The sequence below is a fragment of the Elephantulus edwardii genome, unplaced genomic scaffold, assembly GCF_000299155.1.
Source record: "Elephantulus edwardii isolate Elephantulus edwardi_28Jun2011 unplaced genomic scaffold, EleEdw1.0 scaffold00139, whole genome shotgun sequence".
Taxonomy (NCBI): Eukaryota; Metazoa; Chordata; class Mammalia; order Macroscelidea; family Macroscelididae; genus Elephantulus; species Elephantulus edwardii.
The window spans coordinates 6,417,611-6,431,189 of record NW_006399889.1 but is presented as its reverse complement, the minus strand read 5'-3'; the positions used below and the strand labels follow the sequence as shown (position 1 = coordinate 6,431,189).

At 38.7% G+C, this 13,579-nt stretch overlaps 1 protein-coding gene across 1 annotated transcript in view; it reads left to right on the top strand.

Annotated features, from left to right (window-relative positions):
• LOC102869221 (cubilin-like) overlaps nucleotides 1-13,579 on the top strand; it is a 396,294-nt gene that overhangs the window by 15,626 nt on the left and 367,089 nt on the right. Inside the window, exons 7-9 of the mRNA XM_006894323.1 lie at nucleotides 6,321-6,447; nucleotides 8,188-8,350; nucleotides 13,319-13,450. Coding sequence (XP_006894385.1) covers nucleotides 6,321-6,447; nucleotides 8,188-8,350; nucleotides 13,319-13,450 — 422 coding nt within the window. The remainder of the gene's footprint in view (nucleotides 1-6,320; nucleotides 6,448-8,187; nucleotides 8,351-13,318; nucleotides 13,451-13,579) is intronic.

The following is a 13,579-nucleotide window of genomic DNA, read 5'->3' as shown; positions in this document are numbered from 1 at the left end:
TTATATATGTATATCTTTGATTTGGACTCATGATAGACCTAAAAATTACTATGATGACTATAACCTATTAGAAGTGGATTACTAGACCTTTCGAATAAATTGCTGAATTGCCTCTCAGGATATTCAAACTGCCAGCATTTTATTTTGTACACCAGCACATAACCATTTGCACCACCCTGGAATTTCTGAAAGAGAGGGGGACACGTTTTTATTTGCTGGGAAGTACCTAAGTTGCAGGTTCAGTTCTGAGAGACCAGTATTAAATTGTCTCTCATGTTGCTGTCGTGTACTGTACTACTGAGTTTATCTCCATTCATGGTGACCCTGGAAAATAGTAGAACTGGCGTAAGGAGCTTCTGAGACTGTCTTTACAGATGCAGACCACCACATCATTCCCTCAAGGAGTCTGCTGGTGGTTTTGAGTGACAGACTTTGCAATTAGCAGTCAAGTACACAATGGTAGTGCCACTAGAGCACCCTTCTCTTGTATGGTCCTATTAGAAAAAAAATGTTGGGAGTTGTGTTGATTCTAACATAATTTTGTCTTTCTAGTCTCCACTTTTCATATACTTTCTAGAGGATATCCAAGTGCAGAACATTTAAATATAGGTTTCTGATCTTGACATGGAAATACATTCTGAAGTTTCATGAATCCCAGTTGATTATCTACACTTTCAAGCGTATAACAAAGACTCTTTGAAGTAATAAAAGAACAATTTTTAAATGTGCTTAAGCATAAGAGAATATTCTTGCTTTGTGAAATCTTTGTATTATGAAAAAGTGAGCATTTAAGTACTTGCTTGAGTTCTATTAATAATGAGAGGTCAAATGCTTGTTAATGAGTGACTTCCCTGAGGCTAGAAGTGCTTTTGTGAAAGACATTTGCTAAGGGAAAACTAGAGGGAGTGGTGGCCCAGTGATAAGGAGCTTTACTGCCAACACAAAGGCATGAAGTCTGAAAGTCAGCACAAAACAACAACAGACTTTAAATGGTGAAAACAATCTGGTTTTTCTTAGATGGTAGTTAGGCTTTAAATTTGTTGCCTCTTTCAGTGTGTCAGTTGTATTAATATTAAATCCTAGACAGTAATACAATTAAACTATGACTATGAACAAGAAAGGTGATCTAATAGAAAGGGGACATTATTAGACAATATCATTATTATCACATGCAAACAAAATATTGTTGAAGATCATCCAAAAATAGCTTGAACAGTACATTGACAAGGAACTGTCAGAAGTTCAAGCTGGATTTAGAAAAGGCCATGGCAGCAGGGATATTAATGCTGATGTCACATGGATTTTGGCTAAAAGCAGAGAATATCATAGGAATATCTTTTTGTGTTTTATTGATTATGAAAAGGCATTTGACTCTGTAGTTCATAATAAATTATGGTTAATCTTGAGAAGACTGAGAATTCCAGAACTCTTAATTGTGGTCATATGAAATCTGTACCTAGACCCAGAAGCTATTGTCCAAACAGAGCAAGGGAACACAGCATGGTTTAAAATCAGGAAAGGTATGCATCAGGACTGTATCCTCTCTCCATACCTAGTCAATCTATGTGCTGAAAAAAAATCATCTGAGAAGTTGGACTTCATGAAAAAGGGATGGCGTCAGGATTGGAGGAAGATTCCTCTACAGCCTATGTTATGCATATGGCACAACCTTCCTTGCTGAAAGTGAGGAGGACTTGAAACATTTGCAGCAGAAGATCAAAGAATATAGCCTTCAATATAGATTGTACCTCAACACCAAGAAAAAAAAATTCTCACAATTGGGCCTATAGGCAATATCATGGAGAAAAGATTAAAACTAACGACTTCATCTCACTTGGATTCACAGGCAATACACTTGGTATCAGCTGTACCAAGGAACCTTATTGCACTGAGAGAGTCTGCAAAAATTCTCATATTGCACTGAGAAAGTCAGGGAACTCTCCAAATTACTGAGAAGCAATGATGTTAGTTTGAAGACTAAGGTACACTTGATTCAGGTCATGTTCTTTTCAGTCACTTGCTATGCTGCTGAGAACTGGACAATGAATAAGGATGACAGAAGACAAAATTGATGCCTTTGAACTGTGGTGTTGGAGAAGAGTATTGAAAATCCTTTGACTGTCAAAAGGCAGATAGTTATATCTTAGAGAAGGAGAAGCCAGAGTGCTCCTTGGAGACAAGGATGATGTCCCTTACAGAGAGACATCGTGCTTGGGAAGTTTGAAGGATGGTTAAAGAGAGGAAGACCCCCAACCAGGTAGAGTGACATATTGACTGCAGCAGTGAGCTCAAGTGTGCCCGAGATTGTGAGGATGGCACAGGATTAGAGAGGATTCAGATCTGTTGTTCATGGGATCACTATGAGTCTTCCTCAACTTGACAAGACCTAACAATAGCAACAACAAACTGCCAAATCCAACTTTCTTTTATTGGAACCATGTCAGCAATAGAAAGTTACTAAGACTTCTGCTAAATCAGTAGTATTAAGACAAAAATCTAAGTACTTTACTTTTAAGAATAAAATATATAACTTTTCACTTGAGGACAACATATAAGTAATTACTTTTTTAAAAAAGAATGTTAAGAAGAGACATTTTTCTTTTTATTAAAAATATTTCCCCCCACACTTCCCTTCAATGACATTATATTTCATACAGTCATTCCCATACATTGTGTTATATAAAATTAGTCACCATTGGACTATGCCTCATCTTTTCAGGTCCCTACTAGGTCTTTTCCATTTCTTTTACCCCTTCCCTCCACCCACCAGTTGTGCCAGTCTGTGATTTTTTTTGTCTCTACCTGTGGTCACCCTCCACTGCCACCCTTTCCCTTCTTTGGATCTCTATACACATCTTACTAGTTATCCATCTATTTTTACAATAATGGTCTTATGCAGTATTTGTCCTTTATGAGACTGAGTTAGTTCACTCAGGGTAATGCTCTCTAGTCCCTCCCAAGTTATATAGCTTTAAAAAAAGATATTGTTTCTGAGTACTGCACAGTAATCCATGTGTGAATGTACCACAATTTCTCAATCCATTTATTTGTGGTTGGATATTTGGGCTATTTCTATGTTCTCAAGATGGTGAATAATGCTGCTATGAACATTGGTGTACAGATCTTCATTTGTATCTCAGTTCTAATTTCCTTGGGGTATATTCCTAGTAGTGGGAAAGCTGGGTCATATGGACTTTTTATGTTCAACTTTTAGAAGAAATGGCAAACTGTCTTCCAGAATGGTTGTGACATTTTACAATCCTACCAATAGTGGATGAGAATTCCCACCTCTCCACATCCTTGCCAGCATTTTTTGCTTGCTGCCCTGCTAAACTTTGCCATTGCTACTGGGGTGAGATGGTATATCTCATTGTGGTTTTGATTTGCATCTCTCTTATTGCCAGTGATTTAGAGCATTTCTTCATGTGTTTGTTAGCCATCTGAATATCTTCATCTGTGAAAAGTCTTTCCATGTCTTTTGCCCATTTTGCAATTGGGTTATCAGTCTTTCTCTTGTGGAGGCCATGTAGGGTTATGTAAATTTTTCTTATGAGACTCTCATCTGAGATGGTACTGCTAAATGTTTTTGGGGGTTTTTCCAGTTGGTTAGGTTATCTTTTTATCCTGTTGGGAAAAGTTTCTGATGAGTACAGAGGTTTAATCTTTAGAAAGTTCCATCCATCAGTTTTATCCTTTTCAGATTATGCATTTTTGGCTATATTTGGCAGTCTCTTTATACCATAAACTAGACCTTCTAATCTTGATCCTAGTTTGTCTATTATAAGCATTATGGCTTGGGGCTTTACTCCCAGATATCTTCTGTAACTTCTAAATTGTTTAGCTTTGAGCAATGTGAACCTGGTCAGTAAAATGGGAATAACAGTAATTATTTTTGAGGATCATTGCTGGGAAATTTGTCAAGTACTTAGCTTCTTTTATCCCTTCATTTTGTCACATTGTCTAAAATGAAAGAAACGTACTTTTAGCTATTTAGAGAATTGTGTAGGATTAAAGTTTACTTATCTCTGAGTGACAGCAGGGGAGAAGGAAGAGAAAGATAAAGATAGGATTTACCTACTGCAGGTCCTTGGACCAGAATCTTTTCCTAAATCCTTTCCAGTAATAAAGTGATTATTGATAAGATAAACCTTATTTTCTGGGTACTTCCTGTAAGAGTCTGCCTTTAGACCTCAGATATGAAATTAGTGCTCATTTTGACATAACCTGCCTTTGACTGGGTCACACACTCAGATATGTGTATGAACGGCTCTAAAGTTCTGCAAAGGGGCTGTGGTGGAGTAGTATGTTACATGTTGTGGTGCTAAGCAAAGGTCAGGGATTCTTAGGGGATACAGTTGCTACCTGGTCTCTCTCACGCTTATTGAAAAGGGCTGGAGTCTCCGAGGAAATGGGAAGGAAATTATTACTCCAGCACCAAAGCAATAGTATTTCCGCCAAGACGAAGAAGTAATCCCCACCCCAGCCAATCACACAAATCCTTAGGTTGTGCTGGACTAAGACCAAGTTTGAGGAGGTTGGGAGTCAGTAAAAGCAGTGGCCATGCTGAGGGTCATTCTTTCTCTCTCTTATTGTGATAGCATGCTATAAGATTTGGGTTCACACCTACCTTTTCAGGGATCCTTCACCCTTCCCCCTCTTCTTTCTTTTTCACATTAACTCTTTTGCATGGCCCATCTTTCACTAGCTGTGCCTCTGACTTATTGTCGTCATAAATCTTTTTCACTTGTTTTGCTCTGTGTGTGTGCATGCATGTGTTCATTTACCCATAATTACCTCACTCACCCCCTCATGGATAATAATAGCAAGTGGTGAAGAGATAAAGCAAAATCTGGTTTTATTAGGTTTCAGTTCTACTCCACCAGCTGCTTCATAGGAGAAACATGGGCAGTCTCCTCTTATAAAGATTTACAGCTTCAGAAACCCAATCGAGGGTCCTGTGAATCTGAAGAAACTTGACAGCAGTAGGCTGATCGTCTCCAAAAGAATAGCTAAATTCAGTGAATGAATATTCCTTGTAGAGCTGGGTACCATGAAATAGAAAAGTTAACAATATGAGAATGAAAAGTGTAAAAAGAGAAAGCAAACAAAAAGTCACAAGTAAGAAATGAGTAATTAGATTCCTTCCTCTCTTTATTTATTGGCTTTGAGAAGGAACTGTGGAATCCTCAGAAGTATAATTTATTGATAAAACTTTTTTATGCAATCATATATTAAATTATATATTGAACAAGCATACAAAATATTATTTGTTCGTTGTGTTGTTAAGTGCTATTGAGTCGCAGGTGACTCATAGCGAACCTATGAATGAAAGTCCTAGGTACCTCATGTATAACTTTCATCCTTTCTCCAGGTTCATAGTGTTTCCAGAAGCAAGCTATTATGGAAGTGGATGCCACTCCTGCTTCCAAGCTTGTTTTAATTGGGGAGATTCACCAAACATTGTCCACCATGGGTAACCATTCTCGCATTTGACTCACTGTCACAGTGTTCGGCTTCACAGCAACCATGAGTTACTTAAAAATACATTTTAAATATATGTGTAGATGAAGGCATACAGTTCTTGAGGGCTTTTTGGAATGTATCAGTTTAGTCAAGGTCACTTATCCTGCCTAGTGGGGCAACTTGTTAGATGGACAGCGAATGCCATTGCCAACATGTTTACATCTTTGACCTATCACTTTTTAAAGTCACTTCGGACATCGTTGGCTAATAGATGTCTAACACTTGAAAGCAGCGTTTGATAACTTGATCTCAAGATAATTTATAGTTGTATACTTGCCCTGGTAGTAAAGTAGTTCACCTCAAACATTGTACAGACATATCTTGTTTTATTGTACCTCACTTTATTGCACTTTGAAGACACACTTTTTCATAAATTGAAGGTTTGTGGTAACCCTGCATGGAGCAAGTATAAGGGCACTATTTTTCCAATAGTGTATGTTCACTTTGTGTCTCTGTGTTACATTTTGGTGATTCTCATAAGATGCCAAACTTTTTCGTAATGCTATTGCACATTTACTAGATTACAGTATAAAAACAACTTTTCACCTGCAATAGGAAAACAAAAAGCTCATCTGATTCACTTTCTTGTGACTCTTGCTGTATTGTGGTGGCCTGGAGCTGATGAACCTGCAATATGCCTATATTTGAAATGATGACACATTTACTCTGCTGCATGAAGCAAAGTCATTTTCTTCCAAGACTCCAGCCCATCACATCTTTGGATGCCATTTTAATCATGTTGTGTGTCGATCCCAACAGACCATCTTGAAGTCTGACATAGTCTTTGTTACCAACAGTTGCCGTTGCTCAGCTGATACGTATGGACCCCAATGCGCACACAAATACGATGACTGTGAAAGAGGCTCTAAGCACCTTTGTGACCATGGCATCTGTGAGAACTTACCTCGAACTCAAGTTGAACAGGTGGGTCCCTTCCCCAAAAGCAGCTCTACAACTAGTAGAGATCTGAGGTTATTAATGCTTTATCCTGTGGTGATTGCACAGGATTAAGCCCCCAACTTAACATAAGATTCTGTTCCAATAACTCTACTCTAAGTCTCTTGTGAGGTAAGTTGAACACTTCCTTTATTTATGATTAGGAACATGGAGGGACAGCACAGGAGAGGAAAACCCTCGAGGAGATGGATTGAATCAGTGACTGGGATAATAGGGGTAGGTGTGTCGGAGACAGTAAAACTGGCACAGTATAGAGCAGGGTGTAGGGCTGTGTACATAGAGTTTCTGTGAGTCGCAGGTGGCTCGATGGCACATAATAACAGTAACAATAACAACAACAACAACAACAACTTTATGTTCTTGTTGAGTATTATTAAGTCAGAGCTGACACATAGCTGAACTTCCAGTGGATTTTTCAGAGGCAGTTTAGTCGCGTGGGAGGAGTTTGCCCATCTTTCTCCTGTGGAGCATCTGGTGGATTTGAACTGCATGCCTTTGGTATTGTAGCCAAATTCCGTGCCACTAAATCATCAGATATATATTATTATATATTATTTTGTTTTGGGTAGTTGGAAAAGAGGGCATATAAACTTTCTCAGCAAACTGCATGCTTACATTGTCTGTAGAATATATTACTAACAATAATTGGGGAGAGGGGAAGTAAAATAAAAGGAAAAACCAAAACACTGTGAAAAACAGACTGCCGTTAAGTGTGGCTCATCAGAACTCGAATATATCCTGTCCTGGAGACTACCTGTATGTTAGTATTACCTGTGCAGGTTCAAAGGTGAAGAAGACACTTCCTGCCCTTTAGAAGGGCACAGTTGGAGAGAAAGGAGTCGCTGCACATTAGCAGGAAATAGACACAGAGGTTATGGTTTGATGAAAATATTACTGCTCTTATTATTCTTCATGAACCCACCTGTGGAGCATACCTTCAGCACGCCCTGTGAGCTCTAACAGTGGTTAGATGTGACACATAGAAGTCCCAGTCTTGTTGTTAATGCAATGGTAGGCTCTGGATTGTTTGTTGGGTTTTTTCCTGATTCCTGAACCATTGTGAGTGCTACAGGCACTTTAAACCCACTTTTCAGTACCTCAACTTGATCCTCTGGTTCTCACAACCTTGATACCTGACATAAAAGGTGGCCTGGCCTCTGCATCCTGGGCTCTGCCTGTGGTGAAGAAGAAATAATCATCATTATTTTTAATACTGTGGGGTGGTTGTTTTTTGGGTTTTTTTCCTGACCCATATGATGGAAAATGATTGCCTTCTAATGACAGATGGGGTGGGGAAGAGGAGAGACGTTCAGAAAAGAAACAAACAGAATTGATTTTCCAAAGTCTGTGCCTACATGGGTGTTTTCTTTTCTAAAAACACAGCAGGCTGAGTTGATTGACTTTAATTATATTGACTTACAGTTCTTGATTGTTGTTGCTTTCCCCTGGCATCATTGGGGCAAATTATAGGTTTCTTTTACTCAGAAATAAAGATGCTTCTCTTTTTTTGCATGGTCTTGGGTAAATACTTAATCATACAGGAAGGGAAATTTAAAAAAAAAGTCTTTCAATTGGTTTTATGAAAATGAATGGTAGAGGATAAACAATTTGAATCTTGGTGAGATGTTCAAAGCCCTTTCAGTTTCACTGCCTTTTGCTCAATTTCTGGATTGTTCTTTTCTCCTTGCTGCTCTCATCATCATGCAGCCCATGTACAGCTGCATCTGCCATGCTGGGTGGACAAAATCACTAAACAATGCCACCTGCTCGGAGGACATAGATGAGTGCAGCCTCGAGCCCGCACCGTGTTCACCGCATGTCCAGTGTTACAACACTCAAGGCTCTTTCTACTGTGGGGCCTGTCCATCAGGTATGTGGGCTCTGCATGCCAGCCAGAGCCATTGTTCCCAGTGCCAGAGGTCAGGCCTCTAGCCTCTGCATGCCATGTAGGCATGGTGCTAGGACTGATTGCCTTCTGCTACCAATGATATGACTATTTTAAAAAGAAAACAAAATTACTGCCATCAAGTCAAGCCTAGTGACCATGGAGGACAGAATAAAACTGCTCCCATAGGATTTCCAAGGCTCTGAATCTTTCCCAGCCCAGACTGCCTTGTTTCCTCTCATGGAGGGACTCGAGGATGTGAGCAACCAAATACCTTAATACAATGAATGGTTTCTGTTAAGTCTGGAGGCTTAAAATGCTTAAATACAATCTCCTCCTGTACCAATCAGATCCAATTTGACAGTACACACACACACACACCTAATCATCACCATCATCATCATGATGTTATTGTTGTTGTTAAGTGCCATCGAGTCATAGGCGACTTATAGCGACCCTATGAATGAAAGTCCTGACAGTTGCATCCTTTCTCCATGTTCATAGGGTTTCCCAAGGCAAGCTATATATAGAAGTGGATATCGCTCCTACTTCCAAGCTTGTTTTAGCCGGGGAGCGCCACTAAACGCTGTCCACCATGGGTAACTATTATTGCATTTGACACGTCAGTGTCACAGTGTTCAGCTTCACAGTGACCACAGGTTGCCTCTGTATGGCAAGTGGACACACCAGGGCTATATGACCTAAAAGAATGTTTCATCAAATAATTAAAAAGACAGGCCTTAGGGCCGCATATTAGAGTCACCCACTTGTGGCTTGGTAGCCTCGAATAAATAATAATAATAATAATAATACAAAGCTTAAGTAGTGGGCCCAAGTAACATAATTTGCTGTTTATTGTTTTATGTGCTGTTGAGTCAGAACTGATTCATAGCTGACCCTCCACTGGGTTTTGAGAGGCTGTAAATCAGGAGGAAATCGCCCAACTTTCTCCCATCAGAACAGCTGATGGACTTGAACCATATGACTTTGGGTTGGTAGTGCAACTCCTTACCAGTAGGTCACCAGAGCTCATATGAGTAGGGATGAAATCACAGTGTTGCATTATCTGGTGGGTTGAGGGAGGGGTAAAACAAAGGAGAAAGGTCTGGTTGTTGTTGTTGTTATGTGCCATCAAGTCGTTTCCGACTCATAGCGACCCTATGCACAACAGCCCTAAACCCTGCTCTATCCTGTGCCAACCGCACTGCCTCCGACACACCCACCCCGATTACCACAGTTACCGAATCAATCCATCTCATAGAGGGTCTTCCCTCCACCCTCCCAAGCATGATGTCCCTCTCCAAGGACCCATCCCTCCTGGCAACATGTCCAAAGTATGTCAGATGAAGCCCCAGAATCCTTGCCTCCAAGGAGTTGCTTGGTTTAATCCTCTCCAGGATGAATCTGTTTGTTTTCCTGGCAGTCCATGGTACATTCAATAGGGACCTGAAAAGACAGGGTAATGGTGGACATCGTCCAACGGTGAATGATCGTATGACACACAATGTGAATAAAGAACAGAGTGAAGCACAATGTATGTAAACTCTGTAAGCAAACCAAAATAAAATAATTAAAAAAAACCAGAAACAGACAAAACCCCACACTGCTGAAGAAATTTCATGACAAAGGTGGGGATTTATATAAAATAGAAGTTGATTGTTAAGAATCAAATTTTAGGATAAGATTGACCATTGAGTTTGTGAAGTAAAATATCTCATTCCTATGGCCATCAGCTAATTAGACATGCCCTCAAGTCCCACACTCATACAAACAGATGTTTGCAATCTTTGTCAAGTTATTTGACTTTTGGGGTTTTCCGTTAGAGTCTAGTAGTACATAGGGTCACTATGAGTCATAGGCAACTCGATGGCACATAACAACAACAATAACAACAGTGCCTATTTCAGTGTTTGTGTTTGAATAATTTTTTTATAAATAACAATAAATATCTCCAATCCAAACCAATAGAAGTTAAATCTCCAGAGGATACCATGTGCCAAGTCTCAAAAAAAATATGTGAACTCCAAGTCTGCCTACATTTGAGTCCAAACTTTGTCCCTTACTTTGTGAATCAGAATAGACCCATAGCTGACTTTGCAGTGGTTTTCAGAGGCTGTTAAATGTATGGGAGGAGATTGCCTGTCTTTCTTCCATGGAGCAGCTGGTGGTTCCGAACCTCTGAATTTGGGGCATTACAGCTGGAGAACACTGGTAGGGATTTGCTCTACTAACCCAAAAGCCACTCCTCTTTGCTGGTTCTACATTCAATGACAGAGTGATGGGTGATTTATAGCATTAGGGTATTACTGGAGTGTCAACTATAGTTGGTTCTGACTTGAGGGGAATAAGAAAAGAGCTTAGGTGGAAAATTTTCTCCATTTGTTGACTTATAGTTTAGGAGAAAGTTCCTTCTTTTTTAGCACCTTTAGTCCTAGCATTCCTTGGAGATCTCCATCTGTCTTGACATTAATATTCTCCTGGATCTGAGAGGTACCAAAATATAAGGTTTTCTTGAGTCTATGATCCAGGCTTTACTTTTTTGATCCTGAGTTCTCTTTCTCTCTTTCCATCCTCTCCTCCTTTTCTCCTCTCTTCTACTGATTCAGGTAACACCCTAAGGTAACTTCCTTTAGATCAGGACTGTGACCTGAGTAAAGATACTGCATTTTACCCTAATCCCCTTAAAGTTCACAGACTGAACACATAAGATCGCATCAAGGTGATAATGGCATCATTACATAATAGACAAATTACTGAGACTCACGGCTTAGACAAAGTGACACATGTTTTAGGGTGAATGCCATTTAATCCTTGTAGACATTATGGTGGGAAATTTTGTTGTAGTTCCTGAAGTGACAAACATGATAGGAATTATTACTCTTCCAATTTAACTATGAAAACTGGAGGTTTAAAGAGGTTAAATAAGTAACTCAAAGTCACACGGTTTATAAACAACTGAGTTCAAACCTAGGTCAGCCAGAATTTGGAGACTAGGCTGAGCCGCAGAGCATTATTTCATCCTGCCAAGAAAACCCCACACACCTGATGATCCACTCAGTGTGTAACAACAACATAGAGCTACTTTGGCATAATGGACAGAAAGTTATGCTACCAAGCCCAAGGTAGGTGATTTTAATCTGTGGCACTCAGGCTTGGTTCAAATTGTTTTTTTGGTGAAACATTCTTGTAGGTTGTATAACACTGATCTGTGCATTGCTGTACAGAGGTAACTCGTGGTTGCTGTGATGCTAAACACTATGACACTGATGTGCCAAATGTGATAACGGTTATCCATGGTGGGCAGTGTTTGGTGGAGCGTCCTGATTAAATCAAGCTTGGAAGCAGGAGTGGCATCCAGTTCTGATATGGCTTGCCTCTGGAAACTCTCTAAACAGTGCTCAGGCCTTTCATTCATAGGGTTGCTATGAGTCATCTACAACTCGACGACACCTAACAACAACAACAACATAAGTTTAGGTTTGAGGAGATGAAAAAGAAGTTAAAAAAACAAGTTAAAGACTTTAATTTCTCCATTATTTTGTTTTTACCACTATAAATGTCATATACACAGCTATAAAATAAATTATAAAATATGTAAACAAACTAGATAAAAATACTGTTTCATCTTATCATTCAGAGGACCACCATTAATATTTGTACATATTTCCTTCTAAATGTTTCTCCATGTGCATGCTATTTTCTTTCTCCACACATTGCAATCTTATAGATTCCTAGATTTATATTTTTTAATTTTTGTTTTTTAATTTGTTTATATCAAAATTTATGAACATTTTATAGGCTTTAAAAGAGCCGAAAACTCTGGTGGTGTGGTGTGTAACATACTGAACTGCTAACCTAAAATTGGATTTTTCAGATCCATCAGCTACTGCAGGAGAGAAAGGGAAGCCCCCTCCGGTTAAAATTTACAGCCACAGAAACCAAGAGAGGTTCACTATCACATCAGGCTTAACTTGATGGCAGTGATGTTTTAAACACTCTTATAATCTTAATTATAAGAGCAATATAAATTTGTTTGAATGATATGAATAAACCAGAAATAGTTCAAGTAAAATGCTTTTTATCTTCACAATCAATCTTGTTCTTTTAATAAGAATTCTGTCAGTTCTCTTATATTTATCTTTCCTATACGCATACAAACACATGCATAGATATTAACTGATAGCATACTTTGTCCATTTTTGTAAAATTTGATCCATTCAATTAAGATTTATGTGGAGAATTTCTTTTCATGTGTGTGTTTGCAGTTATTAAAAACCAAACAAACAAAATCCTTTTAGGATTTAGTGACATATATGATGTGTGATGTATTCAGCTATGATCTATCCATTGGGGGTTTTATTCCTGTCTAGGGCACAATATTCCAAAAATAGTATCTTTGTATACTTGTGGTTTTATTAATGTTCAATAAGCATTGAATGTTGGATATGTTAGTCCAATAGTATATATTTTAAAATTTTTAAATGCATACTGTTACATAGATTATTATAACTAAATATCTAAGAGGTTATGAGGGTATCTCATTTACTCACCAAGAACTGGATTCTAGAAATGGTTCTTTTTTCCAGTCTGGTAGGAATTGTTTGTAGGTCTTTCAGTTGAACAGATTTGACTTTTTTTTTTTTAATATAAACTTTGTATTTTATACTGGTTTACTTACAAAGTTGTATACATTGTTTTTCCGCACTGACTCTTTCCTGTTTCTGTATCCCCCCCTCTCCTTCTAACTATTAAATGGTGCCATCCTATGATTAAAGCCCTTTTCCCATCCATCCTCACTTCTGTGCTCTCCTTAGATACTCATACATGTTTTACTAATTATCTATTTCTCCAATAATATTTTTAAACTATTTACATTTCTCTGGCTTTAGAATATTTATCTACAGGGGGGAAAATGTCTATAGAACTGACTTTTCAGGCCTTTTTTTTTTCCAGGCTGGCATGGCAATGGATTGGATTGCCAAGATATAAATGAATGTGAAGTGAATAACGGTGGCTGTTCTGTGGCTCCGCTGGTTGAGTGTGTGAACACACCAGGATCCTACCACTGTGAATCCTGTCCACCAGGTACTGAACCACACATCCCAATAATTTTAAAGACAGAAAGTTTATTTGAGGAACAGGATTTTGTGTGCCATTTCAAAAACTATTTTTGTCTAAGGGGAGACACTCTAAATAGTGCAGAAAGGTTTACTT